The 23205-nt window shown below is 43.5% G+C and overlaps 3 protein-coding genes across 4 annotated transcripts; all 3 read right to left on the bottom strand.

The window, feature by feature from the left end:
- Positions 1-1215: 1215 nt before the first annotated feature.
- Positions 1216-11503, bottom strand: LOC120296742 (olfactory receptor 5V1-like). 2 transcript variants are annotated; one of them, XM_039318694.1, is made up of 3 exons: positions 11293-11503; positions 7445-8397; positions 1216-1438 (listed from the first exon to the last, which is right to left on the bottom strand). In XM_039318694.1, exons 2-3 carry the CDS (start codon positions 8273-8275, stop codon positions 1301-1303), a joined length of 969 nt encoding a protein of 322 aa, XP_039174628.1. In that variant the 5' UTR covers positions 8276-8397; positions 11293-11503; the 3' UTR covers positions 1216-1300. The 2 variants fall into 2 exon arrangements, with proteins under 2 accessions (XP_039174628.1, XP_039174627.1); XM_039318693.1 differs by lacking the exon at positions 1216-1438 and having other exon boundaries at positions 6553-8397.
- Positions 11504-13123: 1620 nt separating this feature from the next.
- Positions 13124-17805, bottom strand: LOC120296721 (olfactory receptor 5V1-like). The gene is made up of 2 exons (XM_039318642.1): positions 17664-17805; positions 13124-14772 (listed from the first exon to the last, which is right to left on the bottom strand). The coding sequence occupies exon 2, from the start codon at positions 14752-14754 to the stop codon at positions 13819-13821; it is 936 nt and encodes a 311-aa protein (XP_039174576.1). The 5' UTR covers positions 14755-14772; positions 17664-17805; the 3' UTR covers positions 13124-13818.
- A 925-nt stretch (positions 17806-18730) lies between these two features.
- On the bottom strand, positions 18731-22770 carry LOC120296730 (olfactory receptor 5V1-like). Its single transcript, XM_039318675.1, has 2 exons — positions 22596-22770; positions 18731-21031 (listed from the first exon to the last, which is right to left on the bottom strand). Exon 2 carries the CDS (start codon positions 20700-20702, stop codon positions 19767-19769), a length of 936 nt encoding a protein of 311 aa, XP_039174609.1. The 5' UTR covers positions 20703-21031; positions 22596-22770; the 3' UTR covers positions 18731-19766.
- Between the last annotated feature and the right edge of the window lie 435 nt (positions 22771-23205).

The raw sequence follows: 23205 nt of genomic DNA, 5'->3' as shown, positions 1-23205 counted from the left end.
AGAGATACAGATAGATGAATAGATGGATAGATGATACATAGATAATGATAGATAGATAGATGATAGATGGATGGATAGACCAAGAGATACAGATAGATGAATAGATGAATAGATGCATAGATGGATAGATGGATGCTTGGATTGTTGGATGGATGACAGATAGATCAGCTTTCCTCCCAGAGTTGTGAGTGCTCAATCAATCTTTCAAGAAAATATTGGACAACTATTTGTCCAGAATGTTATAGGGTCTCCTGCCTTTAGCAGGGGTTGGACTAGAAGACCTCTGAGGTCCTTTCCAGCCCTATGATTCTATGTTCTACATAATCCAGATGTGCCCAGGGGTGAGGAATCACTTATTTGCCATTATGGGAATGTCAACATTTACAAGCTCTTCTCTGCCCAATGATATTCAATCCAATTACACTGCTGCCTCTCCAGGGTGGATGACCGTGGGGTTAGGGTTAGTGCAAATCACATTGAAGGAATGTCTGGATGACAATTTGATGGAAAGGTTTTGGGCTCAAATAAACACAGCGGTACAAAGAATTTCAAAGATTTTATTTTATTCAGATAAGCATTTTGTAGAGGAGAAATAATGGGCCAACACAAACAGCTAACTTACCACCAAATTTTTGTCAAGGGGAATATAAAATAAAATCCAGGGAAGAACTGGTGGTAGAGGAACATAGTTGTCAGTGGGTTTTTTTTGTTTTTTTTTTAGAATTATTAGAAAGATTTGAACTAGACAAAATAATCCACAGTTTTGATTAAGTTTGAAACAGAATTTTGGACAAATGATGAAAGCGTAATTGATAAAATGTCTAAACCTTTTCATTTGCAATTTGAAACAGAAGAGCAAGGGAAACAATGTGAGGTTAAAAAGGTCGGTTGTAAGATACGGATGAAACAATGAGAAAATAGCTGGACTGAAGGATTGAAATTTATGCTACGTTATAAACTTTAAAATGATTTTTTAATAAAATGATGGTGGTGATATATCAGCATAGGAATTCAGATGATTTTAAAGATTAATATTAATATACAATTAAGCCCAGAGGTTCGATGGACAAACAATTGGAATTTTTTTTTTACAGAAATTGTTTTTTGTACATGATAACTGCAGTGAGATTATTCTATGAACAAAAATTGGAAAGATTTGTTGAGTGAGAACAATTAACCAGTGGATCTCCCTAGAATCTCCTGGTCTTTTTTCCCCTGTGTACTTACTTCCCCTCCAACTGTTGCTACTTTACAGACAAGGATAAGCAGAGAGGGTTAGGAAGAAGATCTAGTTTTTCCTTCATTGCTCTCCAGGTGATGCATCTTCCTTCTCCTGAATGCTCAGAAGTTTTTGTAGGGCCCCTTTGACCTCCTTATTTCGGAGGCTGTAGATTAGGGGGTTCACCATGGGGGTGACAATACAATACAGGGTGGAGACCAGAGTGTCCACCCAATCATCTGTTTCCAAACTTTTTCTGAATTCAATCCCAGTTTGGCTGTCCAGTTGTGGTTTTATTTTGGCTTGGGTTCTTGTGGTTACTGGCGCTGCCAGTTGTGACTCTGCCATTATTGGTCTAGAGTCTGTGGTTCGTGCGCTGTTATATTGGGGCATGCGAGATAGTGCATCTGCCAGGAAGTTCTTTCTTCCTGGTAAATGTTTGAGCTTAAATTGGAATTGGTGAAAATGCTGGGACCAGCGGGCTTGTTTGGGATTGAGTTTCCTGGAAGTTTTCAGGGCTTCTAAATTTTTGTGATCAGTCCATACCTGGAAGGGGATTTTGTTGCCTTCCAGGAACTGTCGCCACGTGAGTAATGCCCAACGTATCCCATAAGCCTCCTTCTCCCATACGGGCCAGCGCTGTTCTGTTTCCGTGAGTTTCTTAGATGTATATGCACAGGGTTGCAATACTGCATCATCATTTTCTTGTAATAGCACAGCCCCCACTGCCACATCACTTGCATCTGCCTGTATTATGAAGGGCTTGTCCATATCTGGGTGCCTTAGTACTGGTTCGGCAGAAAAAAGTCTCTTTAGTCTCTCAAACGCTGCTTGGCACTCCATTGTCCATGTTAGTGGCTGGCTAGGTTTTACTGAGGATGTTCCCTTCGTTTTTAGTAAGTTGGTGAGGGGCAAGGCTATCTGTGCAAATGAGGGGATGAATTGGCGGTAAAAATTTGCAAAGCCCAGGAAACTTTGTAGTTGCTTTCTTGTGCGGGGTGGTGCCCATTCTAATACTGCTCTGACCTTCTCTGGGTCCATTTCAATGCCCTGTGGGGATATGCGATAGCCTAGGTAGTCTATCCTTTCCTGGTGGAATTCGCATTTTGAGAGTTTGGCATATAGGTGAGCGGCTCGCAGCTTCTTTAAAACCGCTCTGACAAGTTTGACGTGTTCTTCTTTTGTTTCGGTAAAGATAAGAATGTCGTCCAAGTAAACAAGGACCCCCTTAAACAGGTGCTCCCTTAGAACGTCATTGATTAATTGCATAAAGACTGCAGGGCCCCCTTGTAATCCAAATGGCAAGACTTTGAATTGATAGCACCCCATGGGGCAGTTAAATGCAGTCTTCCATTCGTCCCCTTCCTTGATTCTCACGCGATAGTAAGCTTCCCTTAAGTCTAGTTTAGAAAAAATTTTCCCTTTCGATAGGTGTGACAGCATGTCTTTCATGAGGGGCAGCGGGTATAGGTTGCTTTCACTGATTGTGTTCAGGGCCCTATAATCCACGCATAAACGTAAAGAGCCATCCTTCTTCTCTCTAAAAAGGACCGGGGCAGCCACTTTAGGCTTAGCTGGTTCAATGAAACCTCTCTCCAGGTTTTTTTTTATAAATCTTTCCATTTCCTCCTTCTCCTTTGGGCTCATGGAGTATAATCTGGGCTTCGGGAGTTTTGCCCCAGGCTTGAATTCAATGGTACAGTCTGTGGGTCGGTGGGGGGGAAGCTCATTCGCCCTCTCCTCACTGAAGACTTCAGCAAGGTCCCTATATTCCTCTGGTATTTCTGTTAATCTTTTTTCCTCTCCTATGGATGCTTTTTCTATTCTTGATTCTGGTAGCCTCTCTTGGGGTTTTAAGTCCATAGGGTCCCCCTTCGGGAATTTGATTTCTGTCGTCCTCCAATTTACCCAGGGGTTCCATTTTTTCAACCATTCCATCCCTAGAATCATTGGGCATTCCATACCTGGGGTCACCACAAACGTTAAGTCCTCTTCATGGTTGCCCAGGGAGAGGTGTATTGGCAGAGTGGCTAGGGTAGCTGGCACCCCCCCTGCTATGGATCCATCTAGCTGGCCAAATGAGATTGGTTGTTCCAGTCTCCTGGATGGGATGCCCAGATTCCCCACTAGTGTTGGGCTAATGAGGCAGCGGGTGCAGCCAGAGTCTATTAAGGCTTTCACCTTCACAGCTTCGGGCATGGGGGGGATTAATATAGTCACTGTTTTGAAGATGGGTGTGATGCGTCCACTTACCAGGGGTTCGCCTTCCGAGCTGTCATCTGAGGCATCCACCGTCCCTGTGGTGTAGGCTGGAGTTCTTTCCCCTTGGTGAGCAGAGGTGGGGTTTTCTGCAATTTCCATCATTTTCATGGCTGTTTCTTTTGGCTTAGCTGAATACCCTCTGGGTTTGTTGATTGGGGATCTGTCTGGGTTGTGCTGGGGGGCCTTTGAGCGGCATTCTACAGCTCGATGCCCTTCTCTTCCGCACTTGAAACACCCCATCTGCTTCTTGGCTGTATCCGATGATTTCACCGGTTGGTGTGTCAGCTCAGGCGGGGGGCGGCTCCATTGTTTTCCTCGGCGATGCCTCTTCAATATGTCGATCTCTGCTTCCTCTGCCAAGACGTACCATTCCTCAAGTCGATGTGGGTCTCCTCGGGGCAGGCAAGCATCATATAGATCATAGTTTAGTCCGTCTTTGAAACGGCCAAGGAGGATGTCTTCTGGCCAATTCAGTTTGCTGGCAATGGCTCGGAATTCTTGTGTATACTCAGCCACTGGGCGTTTGCCCTGCCTCATCGTTGTTATTCTTTCACGGGCTTTGCGATCAGCCAGGGGGTCTTCAAATCGTCTTCTCAACGAGGACATGAAACGGTTGAAGTTACTGAGTTCTGGGGCATTGGAGTCATGCAGGTTCACCACCCAATCTGCAGCTGGTCCATCCAGGGCAGATTGCACGATCCGGATGCGGGCTTTGTCGCTGGGGATGTCCTGCCCATATTCCTCCATGTAGCTGAGGACTTGGGTTAGGAAAAACCCCAAGCGTGTTGGCTCCCCTTTGAATTTCACCTCCAACGGTGGACGTCTTGGAATGGATCGGTGCCTCCATTGTGGGTGGTAGTGTCTTCCGTCCAGATTTCCATCTGTGGTCCGGTAGGGGGTGGGAGCTCCTGGATCAGTAAATGTCCCTGGGGTTGCAGGTTCCACGTCCCCCTCGGTGTCTCTCCCTTTGTGGCTCCAGGAACTGGGGCGGGCGTAGGGCTCAGGAATCTCCTCTCCTAGGGAGCTGAGAGTTCTCTTCATCAGGTCAATAGCTCTCTCTAGGATCCAGTCTGAGTACGGCATACAGCTTCCTCCCTCTTCACTTGCGTGCAGGGATTTCTCCATCTCCTGCTTCCATTCTGGTTGCTTGGTCCCCGTCTCAGGGTCACTTTTCTTGATTCCTTTCCCCACTCGCTTTTCTTTCCAACGCCCATCGACCAGCGAGGCTTGTGGTCCTGTGTCTCCACCACTTCTTCTTCTGAGAAATCTGGCCTCTCGGATCCCAACATCTGGCAAGGTTCCAACTGGGTCAGCGGCTCTCTTTCCAGGGAGTTTTCTCCCTCTCTTGCTTCGTTGTCTGACATGGTAAATTTTTGCAAAATCCCCCGGCAAGGGTCTACCTTCCAGGTGGATTAATTTTGCAAGTCCTGTCTAATGTAAGGACCCACCCCACTTTGCATCTTAAGAAGACAGAACTCTTGGAATAGCTCTTCCAACAGGAATCCTTTATTAAGAGAAAATGGTTGCAGGCATGCTAGACAGGACTTGGGGTTCAAGCTCTCCCATTCAAGGTTTTAAGGGGTTCCCCAGTAGTCCCACCCAATCAACCCCCCTTCCAGTGATAGTTTCAAGTATCACAATTCCATCCCCTTTCTTCTTCCGTCTGGATGGAGACTTCAGATAACTACATGAAAGGCAATTACTCTTCTTTGATATGTTAAAGCTTAGAGGCCACAATAAACACACATTCAGTCCTTTGAAGTGTGCTGAAGGAAGTGAGGGCCATAAAGCCCCTTTGCTCTCCCCCTTTTCTCCCTCTTATGGCAGAATCCAGAGAAGGCAGAATTGGGAGTTTCTATGTTTGATAATTAAAGATGAAATATAATTGGATTCTGACACCCTCTTCTCTTGCTCCTATCATCATTGTGCTGGGCATTGATTGGCTATGGTTATTATTTGGCTGGGAAGGTGTAAAGTCTTCTGCCTTTAGCATGGGGTTGGACTAGAAGACCTCTAAGGTTCCTTCCAGCACTATGATTATATAAAAAGATTAGAAAGTTGGTATATTGATATAGATATGTAGATATATGAGATAGACAGATAGGTAGGGAGGTAGGGAGGTAGATAGATAAATAGATAGATAGATAGATAGATAGATAGATAGACAGACAGACAGATAGAGTCGGTAGATCAGTAGGTAGGTAGATAGGTAGGTAGGTAGATGATAGATAGATAGATAGATAGATAGATAGATAGATAGATAGATAGATAGACAGACAGACAGACAGACAGATAGAGTCGGTAGATCAGTAGGTAGGTAGTAGGTAGGTAGGTAGATAGATAGATAGATAGATAGATAGATAGATAGATAGATAGATAGATAGACAGACAGACAGACAGACAGATAGAGTCGGTAGATCAGTAGGTAGGTAGATAGGTAGGTAGGTAGATGATAGATAGATAGATAGATAGATAGATAGATAGATAGATAATGATAGATAGATGATAGATGGATGGATAGACCAAGAGATACAGATAGATGAATAGATGGATAGATGATACATAGATAATGATAGATAGATAGATGATAGATGGATGGATAGACCAAGAGATACAGATAGATGAATAGATGAATAGATGCATAGATGGATAGATGGATGCTTGGATTGTTGGATGGATGACAGATAGATCAGCTTTCCTCCCAGAGTTGTGAGTGCTCAATCAATCTTTCAAGAAAATATTGGACAACTATTTGTCCAGAATGTTATAGGGTCTCCTGCCTTTAGCAGGGGTTGGACTAGAAGACCTCTGAGGTCCTTTCCAGCCCTATGATTCTATGTTCTACATAATCCAGATGTGCCCAGGGGTGAGGAATCACTTATTTGCCATTATGGGAATGTCAACATTTACAAGCTCTTCTCTGCCCAATGATATTCAATCCAATTACACTGCTGCCTCTCCAGGGTGGATGACCGTGGGGTTAGGGTTAGTGCAAATCACATTGAAGGAATGTCTGGATGACAATTTGATGGAAAGGTTTTGGGCTCAAATAAACACAGCGGTACAAAGAATTTCAAAGATTTTATTTTATTCAGATAAGCATTTTGTAGAGGAGAAATAATGGGCCAACACAAACAGCTAACTTACCACCAAATTTTTGTCAAGGGGAATATAAAATAAAATCCAGGGAAGAACTGGTGGTAGAGGAACATAGTTGTCAGTGGGTTTTTTTTGTTTTTTTTTTAGAATTATTAGAAAGATTTGAACTAGACAAAATAATCCACAGTTTTGATTAAGTTTGAAACAGAATTTTGGACAAATGATGAAAGCGTAATTGATAAAATGTCTAAACCTTTTCATTTGCAATTTGAAACAGAAGAGCAAGGGAAACAATGTGAGGTTAAAAAGGTCGGTTGTAAGATACGGATGAAACAATGAGAAAATAGCTGGACTGAAGGATTGAAATTTATGCTACGTTATAAACTTTAAAATGATTTTTTAATAAAATGATGGTGGTGATATATCAGCATAGGAATTCAGAGGATTTTAAAGATTAATATTAATATACAATTAAGCCCAGAGGTTCGATGGACAAACAATTGGAATTTTTTTTTTACAGAAATTGGTTTTTGTACATGATAACTGCAGTGAGATTATTCTATGAACAAAAATTGGAAAGATTTGTTGAGTGAGAACAATTAACCAGTGGATCTCCCTAGAATCTCCTGGTCTTCTTTCCCCTGTGTACTTACTTCCCCTCCAACTGTTGCTACTTTACAGACAAGGATAAGCAGAGAGGGTTAGGAAGAAGATCTAGTTTTTCCTTCATTGCTCTCCAGGTGATGCATCTTCCTTCTCCTGAATGCTCAGAAGTTTTTGTAGGGCCCCTTTGACCTCCTTATTTCGGAGGCTGTAGATTAGGGGGTTCACCATGGGGGTGACAATACAATACAGGGTGGAGACCAGAGTGTCCACCCCTAAAGAGTAGCCCACACGTGGACGGTTGTAATTCAAGTTGGCCATGCCAAAGTAAACAATGACAGTAACCAAGTGGGCAGCACAGGTGGAGAAGGTCTTTCTCCTTCCAGTGCTAGAACGGATCTTCAGAATTGTAGATAGGATGTAGATGTAGGAAATGACAACCAGGAGGAAAGGGATCAGGCCCACAAAGACACTTGCTGTGTGAAGAGCCATCTCATTGACATAAGTGTCGCTGCAAGCAATTTTCAAGAGCGGGGGGACATCGCAGAATATGTGATGGATCTCATTGGCTCCACAGAAGACCAAATCGGTGGCCAGGGCAGTGTGAACGGCTGAATCAAGAAGGCCCCAGACCCATGAAACCGTAGCTAGAGGGACTCGCACCTCCTTACTCATGAGTTGAGAATAGTGCAAAGGTTCACAGATGGCCGCATAGCGGTCATAGGCCATCACAGCCAGCATGGCGCACTCAGATCCAGCACATGTCATGAGGAAGAACATCTGGGTCATGCACTCGTTGTAGGAAATGGTGGGCTGCTGGTGCAAGAGGTTCACCAGGACCTTTGGGATCGTGACTGAGGAGTAGCAGATGTCTAAGCAAGACAAATGGCTGAGGAAATAGTACATCGGGCTGTGGAGGTGCGAATCCAGCTGGATCAAGATGAGAATCATTGAGTTGGCCACCAAGGTGATGAAGTAGATGGCCAGAAAGAGCAGAAAAAAGAAAGGTTGACCTCTGGGCATGCCAGAGAAACCCAGGAACAAGAATTCAGTCACCTGTAGGGTCTGATTGACACCTTCCATGAGGTCCATCAAACTGTGGAGGACAAGGATGGATTGCAGTAGAATTCAGGAGTAGCCACTGGTTTCAAACCACACCATGAGTAAGAAGCTTCAGAAGTGTTAGTGAGCCACCGGCCATTCCCCAAAGCCATCTGGAATAATTAAACAATGCTTTGCATGAATAAAATAATCTTCAGCTAGGAGAGATGCTTTTGGAGATGCTTATGGGTTGCTTTCAGTGAGGTGGAAAGTTTACTACAGCTGTGTTCCTCCAGTTAACTCTCCCCAAAAGCCACTTGGCACACATGCTATGAGTAACCTGGGGCTTCCCCAGTTTGCACCCCTGTGCAAAGATGCAGAATGAGGATCATTGGACACAGCTGGAAATGAACAACAGGATTCCTTCCATGGGCTGCATTCATCTAAGACCCTTCACCTGTTTGGGGGAGTTTACCCAAAGAGTTCATCCCCCAAATGAAAACTCAACAGAGGGGGCTGGCGTGAGGGAGTAAGCCACACAGAATTTACTCGGAGTGATCCTAATGAAGTATTAACAGATAGAGCAGATGATTGGGAGAGGAACTTTGCTGGCAGTGCATATATTCCTGCAGCCACAAGAAGATATTTCTGCTCCCAGCATCTGAGAGGAGCTGAGCATCTCAGGAATTATAACCTTTCCATGGTGTGAAGCTACAAGCTGCCTCTGATCACTCACAAGTCTTTGCTTGTACAGGATATTTAAGGCAGGTCACCAGGTTAAGCCCATTTTTGGATGTGTACAGTCCCCCAAATTGTATAGCCACGTTGGCCACAAGACCACAAAAATGTCTTCGGACAATGCTGGGTCCCTCAGCTAAGAAAGGGAAGTGAGCATCGCTCCCTAGAGTTGGACACAAATGGACATAAGAAAACCTTCACCCTTTTATTGGACACATGGGAGACAATTTGGGTTAGAAATGTAAAATTTACTCAAGCGCAAAATTTAAGAGAAACTTTTTATAAAATGTTTTATAGATGGCATTTGGATCCCCAAAAGTTGTCTTGCATATATCTGAATTTACAGCCCAAATGTTGGAGATGTGGAAATTTAGATGCAACTTATTTTCATATCTGGTGGACCTGTAGAGATATTAAAGCTTTTTGGATTAAGATTTGGTGGAATATTCAAAAGATTTTTAAGAGAAAGATAAAATTTACTCCGCAATTATTTTTGTTGGATATTATTGTAGATTTTGATGTTAAAGAAATCAATTTGATGTTGAATCTTATAACAGCTGCAAGATTATTGGTGGGGCAATATTGGAAGAAAAACTCACTGCCTACTTTGGAAGAATGGATACTTAAGGTGTCTAACTTAGCAGAAATGGCGAAAATCTCCGCTTACTTGAAGGACCATTCACAAGAAAGATACATTATGGTTTGGAGAAGATGGATTGATTATATTCAAAAGAAATATGAAACTGAAAAGTATTACCTTGCTTTTGAGTAGATTTTAGATAATTATTAATAGTTTTACGGTAATTATATTATTATTTTTGTTTTAATTTGTTAATATTTGTTTTGAGAAGGAGTTAAAGTGTGTTATAGTTTTGATTGATAGTATAGTTGGTTTATGTTAGTTAGATTATGTTTGTTTATTTGTTACCCTGTAATCAGCTCTGGGAAGTGGGAGAGGGGGGAAGGGGTGGGGGGGTTTATATTGTAATAAATTTGTAAAACTTTTAATAAAAAGAAAACCTTCACCTTTGTACCCAAGAATCTGATCTACTAACAGTCAAGGAGAATTGGCACCAGATAAGAGTCAACGGAATTCACAGAGAGCTGGGCTGAGGTCTCTCCAAAACTGATGATGCCTTTGACCCTTCCCTCAGGCTCTACCTGGGCCATTTCCTACATCATCCCTGCTCCAGACTCTTGGCTGAAGCCACCCCTGAAAGAAATTCTGGCTAGGGAAGGAGAAGAGCCTTTTCTGCGGATGCCTCTACCTTGTGGAACATTCTGCCACTGGTCCTCCAGAAGGATATCAAAACTGATGACACATTTGACCCTTCCCTCAGGATTCTCTCTCCCTCTCCAGGAAGACTGGGATCATCCATCCAATGTGACTGGGATGGAATTAGAGGGGGGAAGACCATTTCAAGGAGGAGAAATGTCTTGGTGGATAAGGTGGCTTGTCTCTGAAGGGGGCAATCTCTCCTTAGCCATGGCTAGAGGCTTGGGAAGCCATGCTGGGGCATTGGGGGGTGAAATTTGCAGAGAGATTTCTGCTGCAATACCAACTATGCATAAAGCTTCTCCCATTAGCTCTAACCCTCATTTTGAGAGAACAATTTTGTGTCTGTGTGAGATCAGAAGTTGTCTCTTTGCTTAATTAATAAACTACCTCCCCCTTCTGATCCTCACACTCTCTCTTTGACCCTCCTCTCTCCAGATCCAGTCTTCTTCAGAGATTCTCAATCATCCGGGCCATGTTAGTCCCAAAAGGAGAGTGGACTTTCTTTGTTGTTTTTTCCTTGAAAACATTTTGCTTCTCATCCAAGAAGCTTCTTCAGTTCTGAAGAAGACTGAAGAACTGAAGAAGGTTCTTGGATGAGAAATATTTTCAAAGAAAAAAAAAAAACCAAGAAACTCCAGTTGTCTTTTTGGGACATCCTGATCCAGATGTCCATTAGCTCATCCTCCTACGGACACATCATTGATGGCCCATAACCCACAAGATGTCAAGGTCTTAATCGAAATCGATGGACGAACAACAACAGCTCATCCTCTGGACTCTCTCCTCCCCTCCGAGGCTCGCCCACTGCACCACCGAAGTAAAAGACTTTACCAATTTCTTCTCAATGGGTGTAGCTTATTCAACAAAAACACCTTTTCTCTTTTTTGAGGGCCGGGGAAGAGGAAGGGGAGAGAAAGCTTTGCCCCATCAGGCATGAAAAGGGGCCAAGCTTCTTCTCACTAACAACGTGCAATTTGTGCATCTTCCAGACAATGGCTGGCATTGAGGTGCATCTCAGATGGTCAGTCCATGCATTCATCTCCCCCCATACCTTTTCTCCAGGTGGATCTGAGATTTCTTCGCTCCTTGTCTTCCTCACTTGGTGAGAAGCTCCTGGCTGAAACTGGCAAGTGTGAGCTTCTTCTTCCTTTCTTTTCCCTCCCTCTTGCAAACTCTCCAGTAGACTTTTCTACCTTGGCTTCTTGCTCTCAGCCTCCTTGAGACATTGGAGGTCCCATATCTGCCCTACACTCATCCTGTGCCACACACGGAGCCAAATGCTTGCAAGAAAAGAGAGACAAAATTTTTATGGCACCTAACCTGTCCCTGGAGATGACTTTCATCACAAAGCAGAAGAGCAAAGTATCTAACGTGCTTCTCACTCGGGAGAACCTGGCATTAAACTTTGGGATAAGTGGCAAAGGGTGCGAACGAGAGGTCAGGAACATGGAAAAGTGTCCAGCGGGGTTCATCTATTTATTTGTTCAATTTATGTGCTGCCCATCTCCCTGATAAGGGGACCCTTCTAAACACTAAAAAGACAAATATAAAACCATCTGAAAATTTAAAGCTTCATAAAAATCTAGAACCAAGGAGATGGACAGTATGGGAACGAGATCTTCATCATACCTCATCAACCACCTCCAGTGGTGAGTGCCCCGCCTTTGGGCCGCAAGCCTGGAAGGGCAATGTGATCTGGAACTGGGAGAACTTTGAGATCTGTCATGGTCAGATCACATTCTGATTACCACAAGGTTCACCAGTGCTATTGTCCATCACAGGGAGACAGGATCTATTAGGTCGGCCTCAAGGATGGACCTGGATAGGTGTCGGAGGGAACTGAAGGCTGTTCCTAGTGGTCTGCTTACCCCCCACGTGAGGTCTCGGTTATTGCTTGGAACAAGAGGGCCACTAAGGCACTGGATTGGGGTGCTCCTATGCGACCTTTCTTGTCTTTTGGATGCCATCAATGCCCACGGTTTACAGAAGAGTTGAGGAAGATGAAATGACAAAAGAGACGTTTGGAGCATCACTGGGGCTTTACGAGGAACAAACTCAACCAAACATGGGCTAGAGTTGTTATTAAGGTCTACTACATAGTGGTCATTAAGGTCTATTATTAAGGTCTACTACATGGTGGTCAGAGTGATGAAGTGACAATATTTCTCCAACCTTGTTGTAGGAATCCCACGGACCTGTTACGCGTGACCTTGTGTTTGGTTGAGCTCATCGCTTGTTCCAAGCTCAAGCCAAGATCACTGTTTTCTTGCAGAACTTCAGAATAGAAGATTAGCACTACTGGATTAGTCCAGGATCTGGCTTAGATCAGTATTTGAGTTCTCACAGGGGCTGACCAGCTACCTCTGAGATGCTCACAATAGGATATGGAAGTAGAAAGAAGAGAATATTTGTAGGTTGAACTGTGAGGTCCTTGGTGCTCTCTGAGCTTCTTGAAGATGAATCATTACCAAACTTGGTAAAATCATCGGTGTTAGAAGGGAGGGGAATTTGCTTCTGGCATTCCCTACTAGCACTGATGATGTTCCCTAGTTGGGTCACGAAACATCTTCAAGAAAATAACCAAGCTCAGAGGGCACCAAGGACCCCACAGTCCTCCTCCTCCTAGTATTAATGATACACCCTAGTTAGGTCATAAAACATCTGCAAGAAAACTACCAAGCTCAGAGAGCACCAAGGACTACACAGTCCTCCTCCTCCTCCTCCTCCTCCTCCCATTAATGATATACCCTAGTTAGATCATAAAACATTTGCAAGAAAACAAGCTCAGAGAGCACCAACGACCCTACAGATATGGAAATTCTCCCATCTTTCCCCATTGTCCTTTTACATCTGGATTTGGAGACAAAGAGGAATAAAACTCAACAGTTTGGGAATATTTTTATTTATGAATCCAATTTATACAGTCTCTCATCTGTCCAAGAAATTCCAGGTACTGAACATCATCATCATCATCATCATCAAATGGTTCACTTGGAGCTCTAACCTAGTGCTGCATTTTGAATGAGTTTTTTATTCAGATGCAACATCCCATCCACAGGGAGTCCTTGATTTAACAACAGTTCATTCAAAGTTACAACAGCACTGAAAAAAAATGACATGACCCTTTTTCACATTTATGACCATTGCAGCCTCCCCCTGGTCACGGGATCAAAATTCAGACGCTTGGGAACTGACTCGCATTTATGACCGTCACAGTGTCCCAAGTCAGGTGGTCCCTTTTTCCAACATTCCGACAAGCAAAGTCCCTGGGGAAGCCAGATTCAGTTAGCAACTGCAAGGATTCACTTAACAACTGTGGCAAGAAGGGTTGTAAAATGGAGCAAAGTTCACTTAACAGATGCCTCACTTAGCAACAAAAATTGGGGGCTCAATTGTCGTAAGCCGAGGACTGCCTGTACTCACGATCTTACAACAATCTCCATTTCTTTTCTCTTGAGGGTGGTTTTGCAAGCGCCCTAAGGGAGTCTACCGCAGTTCATGTGCACAGCTTTCATTTTTCTTGGGGAGCAGGAACACAACGTAAATTCAACAACGTACACATGGCCCCAAATGAAGGCTAGGTCACCTTCTGGCAGACAAGAATCTTCTTAATGGCCCCCTTCACCTCTGTGTTGCGCAGGCTGTAGATCAAAGGGTTTAGCAGGGGGTTGATGATACAAAACATGGTGGAGATCAAGGTGTCCACCTCCAAAGAGTAGCCAGCACTGGGCTGGTTGTAGTTGACAAAAGCGTTTCCAAGGCAGACAATTACAACAGCAAGGTGTGAGGCGCAAGTGGAGAAGGCTTTGCGCCTGCCAGTATTGGAACGAATCCTCAAAATGCAGGCCAGAATGTAGACGTAGGACAGGACGATGAAGAGAACAGGGACGAGGCCCACAAAGATGCTGGTGACGTGATTGGTCAATTCGTTGACCCAGGAATCACTGCAGGTAATTTTTAGGAATGGGGGGACATCACAAAAGATGTGAGGAACATTGTTGTTTCCACAAAAGTCCAACCTGGAGGCCAGAGCAATGTGGATGGCTGAGTCCAGGAAGCCCCAGAGCCAAATGGCCACAGACAGCTGGACGCACAACTTGCCTCTCATCAGGTGGGCATAGTGCAAAGGTTGGCAGATGGCAGCGTAGCGGTCATAGGCCATGATGGCCAGCAATGCAGGCTCACATCCTGCAAAGCCAATCAGGAAGAAGGCTTGTGCCAAGCATTGGTTGTAGGAGATGGTGTATTCCTGGCGTAAGAGGTTCACCAGGATCTTTGGTACCACCACAGAAGAAAGGCAAACATCCAAGCAGGAGAGCTGGCTGAGGAAGAAGTACATGGGGGTGTGAAGACGGGAATCCAGAAAAACCAGGGTTATGATCATGAGGTTGCCCAACAAAGTGACCAGATAGGCAGCCAGGAACACCAAGAAAAAATGGACATGGTGTCTCTGGAATATGGAGAAGGCCAGGAAGATAAATTCTGTCTCCTGTGTTTGGTTGTAGGCATCCATCAGGAAGAAAATGGACAGCTGGGAAGAGAGAAATGGGCATGTGGAGAAATTAGAAAACTACAGGGTGAGATGAGTTAGATTGTTGAGCTGGGGGAGCAGAACTTATTTCTCCTCCTGCATTCTTGGGCTTCAACCTGCTGAGAACCTCTGAGGAACATCCCTTCCAAGCTCTGCATCAGAACCACATTCCATAAAGAGGACAAGTGACTTATCATGGAAAGAGGACCCAGTATGGAATATGGATGGTCTGTGGAGGAAGTAGCAGTCCTTCCATCCTGTCTTCTCCAACCCTTGTGTCCTGAAGGTGACCTTATGACTCTTTAAGCTGGACCAAAACATTTTGATTTTAGTCACTCAGGAAGTCACAAGCCTACAAACAGACATGATAGTGGGACATCTTAATTTTCCAGTGGGTCCTACTCCTTTCCTTGGCAACTGATCTTCTGCCAAAGAGCACCCACAATTCATGGAGAAGACTGTGAAGAAGATTCATGTTCAAGATCTGTGTATCTAGTTTTGGTTGCTGCAATAAAAAAAAGATTTTGAGACTCTAGAACATGGGTAGGCAACCTTGGCTCTTTTATGACTCGTGGACTTCAACTCCCAGAATTTCTGAGCCAGCTTGAGGGAACTATGGCCCCTTCATGACTCGTGGACTTCAACTCTCAGAATTCCTGGGCCAGCATGGCTCAGCTTGGAAACCTCTCCCTTTCCTCTCAGCATGGCTGCCTCAGGAATTCTGGGAGTTGAAGTCCACGAGTCATAAAAGAGCCAAGGTTGCCTACCCCTGGTCTAGAAAGAGTACAAAGAAGCAACAAAGATGATTAGGAGACTGGAGGCTAAAATGTATGAAAAACGGTGGCTGGAATTGGGCATGTCTAGTTTAATGAAGAGAAGGACAAGGGGTGACATGAGAGCAGTCTTCCAGTATCTCAGGGGCTTCCCCAAAGAAGAGGGAGTCAAGCTACTCTCCAAAGTGCTTGAAGGCAGGACAAAAAGCAACGGATGGAAACTCATCAAGGAGAGAAGCAACCTGGAACTAAGGAGAATTTTTTTTCACAGTGAGAACAATTAATCAGTGGAACTGCTTGCCTCCATTGTGGGTCGTAGGTGCTCCATCACTGGAGACTTTTAAGAAGAGACTGGATAGCCATTTGTCCAGAATCATATAGGATCTCCTGCTTGAGCAGGGGGCTGGACTAGAAGACCTCCAAGGTCCCTTCCAGCTTCTATTCTATTCTATTCTATTCTATTCTATTCTATTCTATTCTATTCTATTCTTTTCTTTTCTATTCCATTCCATTCCATTCCATTCCATATTTTCTATTCTATTCTATTCTATTCTATTCTATTCTATTCTATTCTATTCTATTCTATTCTATTCCATTCCATTCCATTCTATTCCTCTCTCACTCTATTTATTGTATTCTAAGCATTTATACTACTTTGATGCTAGAAGGTGCTTGGAAAGCAATTATTTTTGGATTTTCTCTCTTTTATTACAAGCATGCATACTTTAAACACTAGACATTTCTTCAGCACCTGCAGTGTTAGGTAAAAAGAGTAGGAAAACACATCTGGATAGGTTTCGGACAGCCAGGTTTGAACCCTAATGTCAAGGCAATGAAAGTTGCAATAGTAATATTTATAAGATTTTGGCATGTTTAACCTAAAGAGGAGAAGGCTAAGCAGAAACATATTAGCAGTCTTCCAATTCATGAAGGACTGCCCCAGGACAAGAAGCGATGGATGGAATCTAATGAAGGAGAGATTCAACCTAGAGCTAAGAGGAAATTACTCTAAGGAGAAATTAATTGATAGAACAATTAGCCAGTGGAACAATCTGCCTCCAGACATTCTGGGTGCTCCAACACTGGAAGTTTTAAAGAAGAGATTGGACAACCATCTGTCTGAAAAGGCATAGGGTTTCCTATAGGCTATAGGGTTAGACTAGAAGACCTCCACAGTCCCAACTCTAGAGTCCCAACTCTAGAAAGTTAAGTATTCTGTTAAGTATGAGAACCAACAGGTAGAAGCTTAAAAGAGAGAGATTCAAACTCAAAATAAAGAGTATTTTTCCTGACTGAGATCTATGAAGCAGTGGAACCGCTGTGTCCTGCAGTTGTAGGGACTCTATCTCTGCTGGTCTTCTAGCAAACATTGGACAGTCTGTGATGGTCTGATCTGGACAGGGGGTTCGATTAGAAGACCTGCAAAGTCTCTTCCATCCCTTTGATTCTATGATTTTTGAAGAGGCAGATTGTTTTGGTCAAAGCCTTTATTTAAAGCAAGTCCCATAAAGAAGAGGGAATTAAGCTATTTTCCAAAGCACCTGAAGGCAGGACGAGAAGCAACGGGTGGAAATTAATCAAGGAGAGAAGCAACCTAGAACTAAGGAGAAACTTCCTGACAGTGAGAACAATTAATCAGTGGAACAGCCTGCCTCCAGAAGCAGTAAATGCTCCAACACTGGAAGTTTTAAAGAAGAGACTGGATAGCCATTTGTCCGAAATGGTGTATGGTTTCCTGCCTGAGCAGGGGGTTGGACTAGATGAACTCCAAGGTCCCTTCCAACTTTACTACTATTACTATTACATAAGGCTGGACTGTCAGTGGTTATAGCTGTCTTTCTCAACAAGTCATCAGCAAGTCAGAAGCTTCTTGGATGAGAAGCGAAATGTCTTCAAAGAAAAACAAGAAGGTCCAGTTGCCTTGCGAAGAAGCACTTTTGGGGCAACCATGACCTGGATGATGACGGAGAATCTCAGCAAGAGGAAATATTTGCCCCTTCTGAGGTCTCCTAAACAGAGCTTCTGAGGAGGAATTGGGTTCCTCTCCTTCTCAATGTCAACCTCTCCTTGCAATGTCTCCCCAAAAGAGGATGCTGGATGGACCATAGAGCAGCTCACCTTTGCTGGTTATCCCAGCTGGAGAAGACCAGCTGGGGCTCAAGTAGAGTCATGTTCTGCCCATCTTCTCCCACAATGAGATGAATGCTGGCTCAGCCCAAAGTCTGCCCTCAGAGCAGGAAGGGAGATGCTTAGAAGCTTGTTCTTACAAGAGAAGCGAGTCTCTCAGTTGTCTGTAGGAACCACGGTAGATGATGGTCTTGGGGGAAAATGTTCCTTGGGGTATGGGCCCTAGGAATATTCCTGTCCTGGATCCTACTGGGAATAGAACTAGGAGGAGAAGCAGCAGAGATCCTCTGGGACCAGACTATTTTGCTTGGAGACAAGTGAAGCCAGATATCCTAGACAGGAAAGTTTAGTTGTGTTGAGGGAGGGGTGAGGGAGCAAAGCACAGTATATATATATATATATATATATATATATATATATATATATATATATATATATATATATATATATATATATATTTCCTTTCAAATTTGAAGTCTAACCAATGAAGAGCAAATATCTGAGTTCGGTTATCTCATTTGTTGTTAATTGGTGTCCTAAATTTATTCTCCTCTCTGTAGCCTACTGTGGTGATCTCTGAGCTTGGTGGTTTTCTTGCAGAGATTTCATGACCCAACTAGGTAACATCATCATGCTAGAAGGGAGTGGGTTTTGCAAGAAGGAGGAGGAGGAGGAGGAGGAGGAGGATTTTTTTCCGATGGCTGTCTTTTAAAAATAACTCGCAATGCACTGAAACCTCAAATGCAGACAATGGAAGCCATAAACAATGACTTTTCAATAAGTCAGTACCTTATTTTATCTTATTCATTCATTCATTCATTCATCACATTTCTACACCACTATCCATCTCACCTTACTGACTCTGAGTGATTTACAATAAAAAATAAATAAAAAGTAGAATGAAATGTAGGGCGTGCGATGGCCCAGTGGCAGCCCAGGAGTGAGATCTGAGCGCTGTCATGGTTCAGACAGATGAAACTCTTCAAAGAAGTTTGAGACATTGTTTACCTTAAAGAATCTTTATTTTGAGTAGCATAGCATAGGAACTGGCATAAATGAAGCCAAAAACTGAATTCCCCTCCTCTGAGCACATAGTATCAAATCACAATTCCCTCCTTCAATTAACTGTCATAAATCACATTCCCCAGTTAGCTTAAAGCTTGGCCCCCTCTCCAGTTCTCCAGCCTGCCAAGTCCTTATCAGCTCTGGTTACAATAACCTTGCTTCTCATGCTAGGTCGAGTGTTGTTATGTCTAGCTGGACTCTTGTTCACATCCCCCCTTCCAGCATCATCTAGCTCTAAAAGCAAAAGGTAAAAGATGGCTACATTTCCATCTGTTGTCAATGCGGAAACATCCGATGTTGGCAGCGTTGACAAGCGCCATGCAATGATGTGAGCTCCTGTTACTTGCCCCAGCTCTGCCCACCTAGCAGTTTGAAAGCATGCAAATGTAAATAGATGAATACGTATCACTTTGATGGGAAGATAATAGTGTTCCGTGCACCTTGGCATACAGACATGTTGGCCACATGAACGAGGAAGCCAGTGGAAAGCGAGAACCATCAGAATGTGTCTGTTCTGATAAGGCCTCTCCTAGGTCCACTGCTTATTTCTTTGCTTCCAAACAAGACAAAAATCTGGGATCCATGGGGTGTTGTCGGTCCTCATCAGATTTTGAACCAATCTTTCTGCCTTCTGGGTGACACTAACTCACAGTGGCTCCTTTTGGTCAGAAGTTCTTGAGATGCTGAATAATCAATATAATTGGATTCACAACCCTGGGAGTTCGCAGAGTACACTAACCTCAAAAAAAAACAACAACGAGGTAAGCACTAGCTAACCACTATTTCTGTCAAAGTTTCTGCTAGCTTTTAAGTGGTGAAGCATGTTGCTGAGAACAGACTGTTTCTGTTTATAGAAAACCTTCAGGAAGGGGGTCAGTCTGAAAGCTACAGATTATAGAAACAACCAAACACTTGGTTGTTTTTCATGCATCTTTTCTGTCCTGAATATATTCAGGAAAAAACAAGACTTGGGTTCTTGATGTCCCAAGAAGGACTTTAAACTTGTCTTTCCAACTTCTGAGAAGAATCCTATATTCTCCTGTGGCTTTCCAGGAGCTTCCATAGAGCCCCCTTCACCTCCTTGTTGCGGAGGCTGTAGATCAGGGGGTTCAACATGGGGGTGACAATGCAATACATTGTAGAAATCAGAGTGTCGGTCTCCAGGGAGTAGCCAGCACTGGGCTGGTTGTAGTTGACTGAACCATTTCCAAAATAAAGAAGGACCACCACCAGGTGAGAAATACAAGTGGAAAAAGCTTTGTACCTGCCTGTGTTGGAACGGATACGCAGGATGGACGCAAGGATGTAGAAGTAGGAGATGACCACACAAAGGAAGGGACCCAATCCCACAAACACAGTGGCTATGTGGATTGCTATCTCACTGACAAATTTGTCACCACAGGCAATTTTCAACAGCGGTGGAAGATCACAGAAGATGTGGTGGATCTGATGTTCTCCACAGAAATGGAAGGTGGAAGCCAAGGCTGTGTGAACTGCTGCATCCAGAAAGCCCCAGATCCAGGCAATAATGACTGCTATCACGCAAACACATGAACTCATGAGTTGTGAATAGCGCAAAGGATGACAGATGGCGGCGTAGCGGTCATAAGCCATGATGGCCAGCAACCAGCATTCTGAGCCAGGGAAGGCCATCAGGAAGAACATCTGGGCAAAGCAGTGGTTGTAGGAAATGGTGTGCCTTTGGAGAAGGAGATTTGAAAGGATCTTGGGGACCGTGACTGTTGAGTAGCAGACATCCAAGCAGGATAAGTGGCTGAGGAAAAAATACATGGGACTGTGAAGATGGGAGTCCACCAGGATGAGGGAGATGATCATGAGGTTGCCCAGAATGGTGACCAAGTAGATGATGAGGAACAGCAGGATAAGATAGACTTGGCCATGTGTGATGTTGGAGAAACCCAGCAAAAGAAACTCACTAACAAGAGTCTGGTTGCCAGTACCCATGGGAATACAGGGATTATGTGTCACAAATGTCTTAAGGACACAAAATTTAGATTTTTCTTATTTCTACATAAATATCTCTTGGCCAATATTAGATCTGGAATCTTCAGGTTTTGTAGTGCAAGAAAGAGATGGTAACTATTGGTAGAAATGCTAAGAGGTCCACCTTTATTACTTTTGCTTCTATCAGCTGAAGGGTTTCCACTTTCAGAGAATCTGTTCTGATGGTTCAGAGTCCAGCTAATGCCAACATTAAAGACAGTTTTGCCTTTCTTGCAACTTCGGAAATGATCTTTCTTTTGGTAAAATCCCATGAGTAGAAACGACATGATCTAGTGGAGGAAAAATGGGAGACAAATATTTAAGCAACGTAATTATTATGGCATCATGAGGTTAGATCTATCTCATGGTCACATCAAAGATGAAAACACAATGGAAAACTTTGTTGTTGCAGTCTATGGGGCATGACCCCCCCTCTGTTTAGATAGCAGGAGCTCCTCATGGATTGTAGGAACAAATTAAAGTTTTGGGTCATAAGAACAAGAAAAGGAGTTTCATGGATTGTTGCAGAATGTGGTTAATCACCAGTAGAGATGTCCACCACCATTAGACAGAAGATCATGGCCTAGGCTGAGAATTAGATATCTTCTTTTGGAAACTTTTCTTTTGAGGTTGAGATGTATGTCCTGTCTTGGAGATACGGTAATCTTTTTGAGGTTGGAGATAATTTTGAGATTGTGGGGCAGCTAACTTGATGCAGACTTTGTATAGTTGCTTGGGGTGTAGGAAAAATAGACCCAACTATCTTAGGTTTCATGGAGGATGCAGTATCATAATCCAGGTGGACCAGGAGGGGGAAACCTATTCTGACCCTGGCTTAAAACTATTACTTTAAGCCTGGTTTATACATGCTGTGTAACCCAACCCTTGGGCAAGGGAGGCTATTCTGTCACCAGAAAGCATGTGTAAATGTTACACTTGAGAAACACAAGCTATTTTGATTACCAGCTGCAGCCATGTGGGCAGTGATGTATCAAGTGGACTGTGTTAAAAAAGAAATTAATGGAATAGAATAGAATAGAATAGAATAGAATAGAATAGAATAGAATAGAATAGAATAGAATAGAATAATTGGAAGGGACCTTGGAGGTCTTCTAGTCCAACCCCCTGCTCAGGCAAGAAACCCTATACCATTTTAGTCCAATCTCTTCTTAAAAACTTCCAGTGTTGGAGCATTCACAACTTTTGGAGGCAAATAAAACTTCATGGAACTAAAACTAAACAGCGATTACTGGGTTGAATCTTGCATTCAAGATCATATGAAGTGTTAATGCCACTATATATTGCTTTTGTAAGGTCACACTTGAAATATTGCATCTAGTTTTGGATGCCACAATGTAAAAAAGATGTTGAGACTCTGGAAAGAGTCCAGAGAAGAGCAACAAAGATGATTAGGGGACTGGAGGCTAAAACATATAAGGAACGGTTGCTGGAATTGGGTATGTCTAGTTTAATGAAGAGAAGGACGAGGGGGGACATGATAGCAGTGTTTCAATATTTGAAGGGCTGCCACAAAGAAGAAGGTGTTCATTTATTCTCCAAAGCACCTGAAGGCAGGACATGAAGCAACAGATGGAAACTAATCAAAGAGAGAAGCAACCTAGAAATAAGGTGAAATTTCCTGCAGAACAGTGGGACAACTTGCCTCCAGGAGTTGTGAATGCTCCAACGCTGGAAGTTTTTAAACATAGAGATTGAACAACCATTGGACTGAAATGGTCTAGGGTTTCCTGCCTGAGCGGTGGGTTGGACTAGAAGATCTCTAAGATACCTTCCAACTCTGTTATTCTGGAAAGAACACAGAAAGGATGCTAGATGGACGATAAAGCGACTCACCTTTGCTGCAGAAGACCAAGCTGTGGCTGAAGGAAAGTCATTGTGTCCCCATGTTCTCCCACACTTGGATCCTCACACAATGAGATGTGAGATGACTTGGTCAAAACTCTGCCCACAGAGCAGGAAGGGAGAGGATCAGAAGCTCATTCTCAGAACAGAAGCATCACTCCTGGTTCTTGAATTGTCCAAGGCAGGTAGTGGTCATGAAATAAAACGTGCCTTGGTGTGTGTACCCTGGGAATATTCCTGCCTGGGATTCTGTAGGGAGTAGAGCTGGGAGGAATAGCAGCCGAGACGCTCTGGGGCAAAATGATCTCACCTGGAACTTCTGTCTTGGAGATACGGTAATCTTTTTGAGGTTGGAGATAATTTTGAGACTGTGGGGCAGTTTCTAGCCAGCTCTAGCTAGACTTTAGGCAGATCATGGAGTTTAAAAACGGAATAAAAATCAGAGCAATCCAAGATGGTGAAGAACGCAAAACCCAAGATAATCACAAGGAAAAAATGCTATTTACTTTTGTATTTTCGTTGGGTCGTATTGTGGGAACCATCCAGAGAAAAGAAATATTTTGGGGAATATTAAAAAGGCAGAATATATTTCCCCAAAGGA

The sequence above is a fragment of the Crotalus tigris genome, unplaced genomic scaffold (genome assembly GCF_016545835.1).
Source record: "Crotalus tigris isolate CLP2741 ecotype Arizona unplaced genomic scaffold, ASM1654583v1 scf7180000021456.382230, whole genome shotgun sequence".
NCBI lineage: Eukaryota > Metazoa > Chordata > Lepidosauria > Squamata > Viperidae > Crotalus > Crotalus tigris.
Note: the sequence above shows the minus strand (reverse complement) of the source record. Positions and strands in the feature narration are given on the sequence as shown.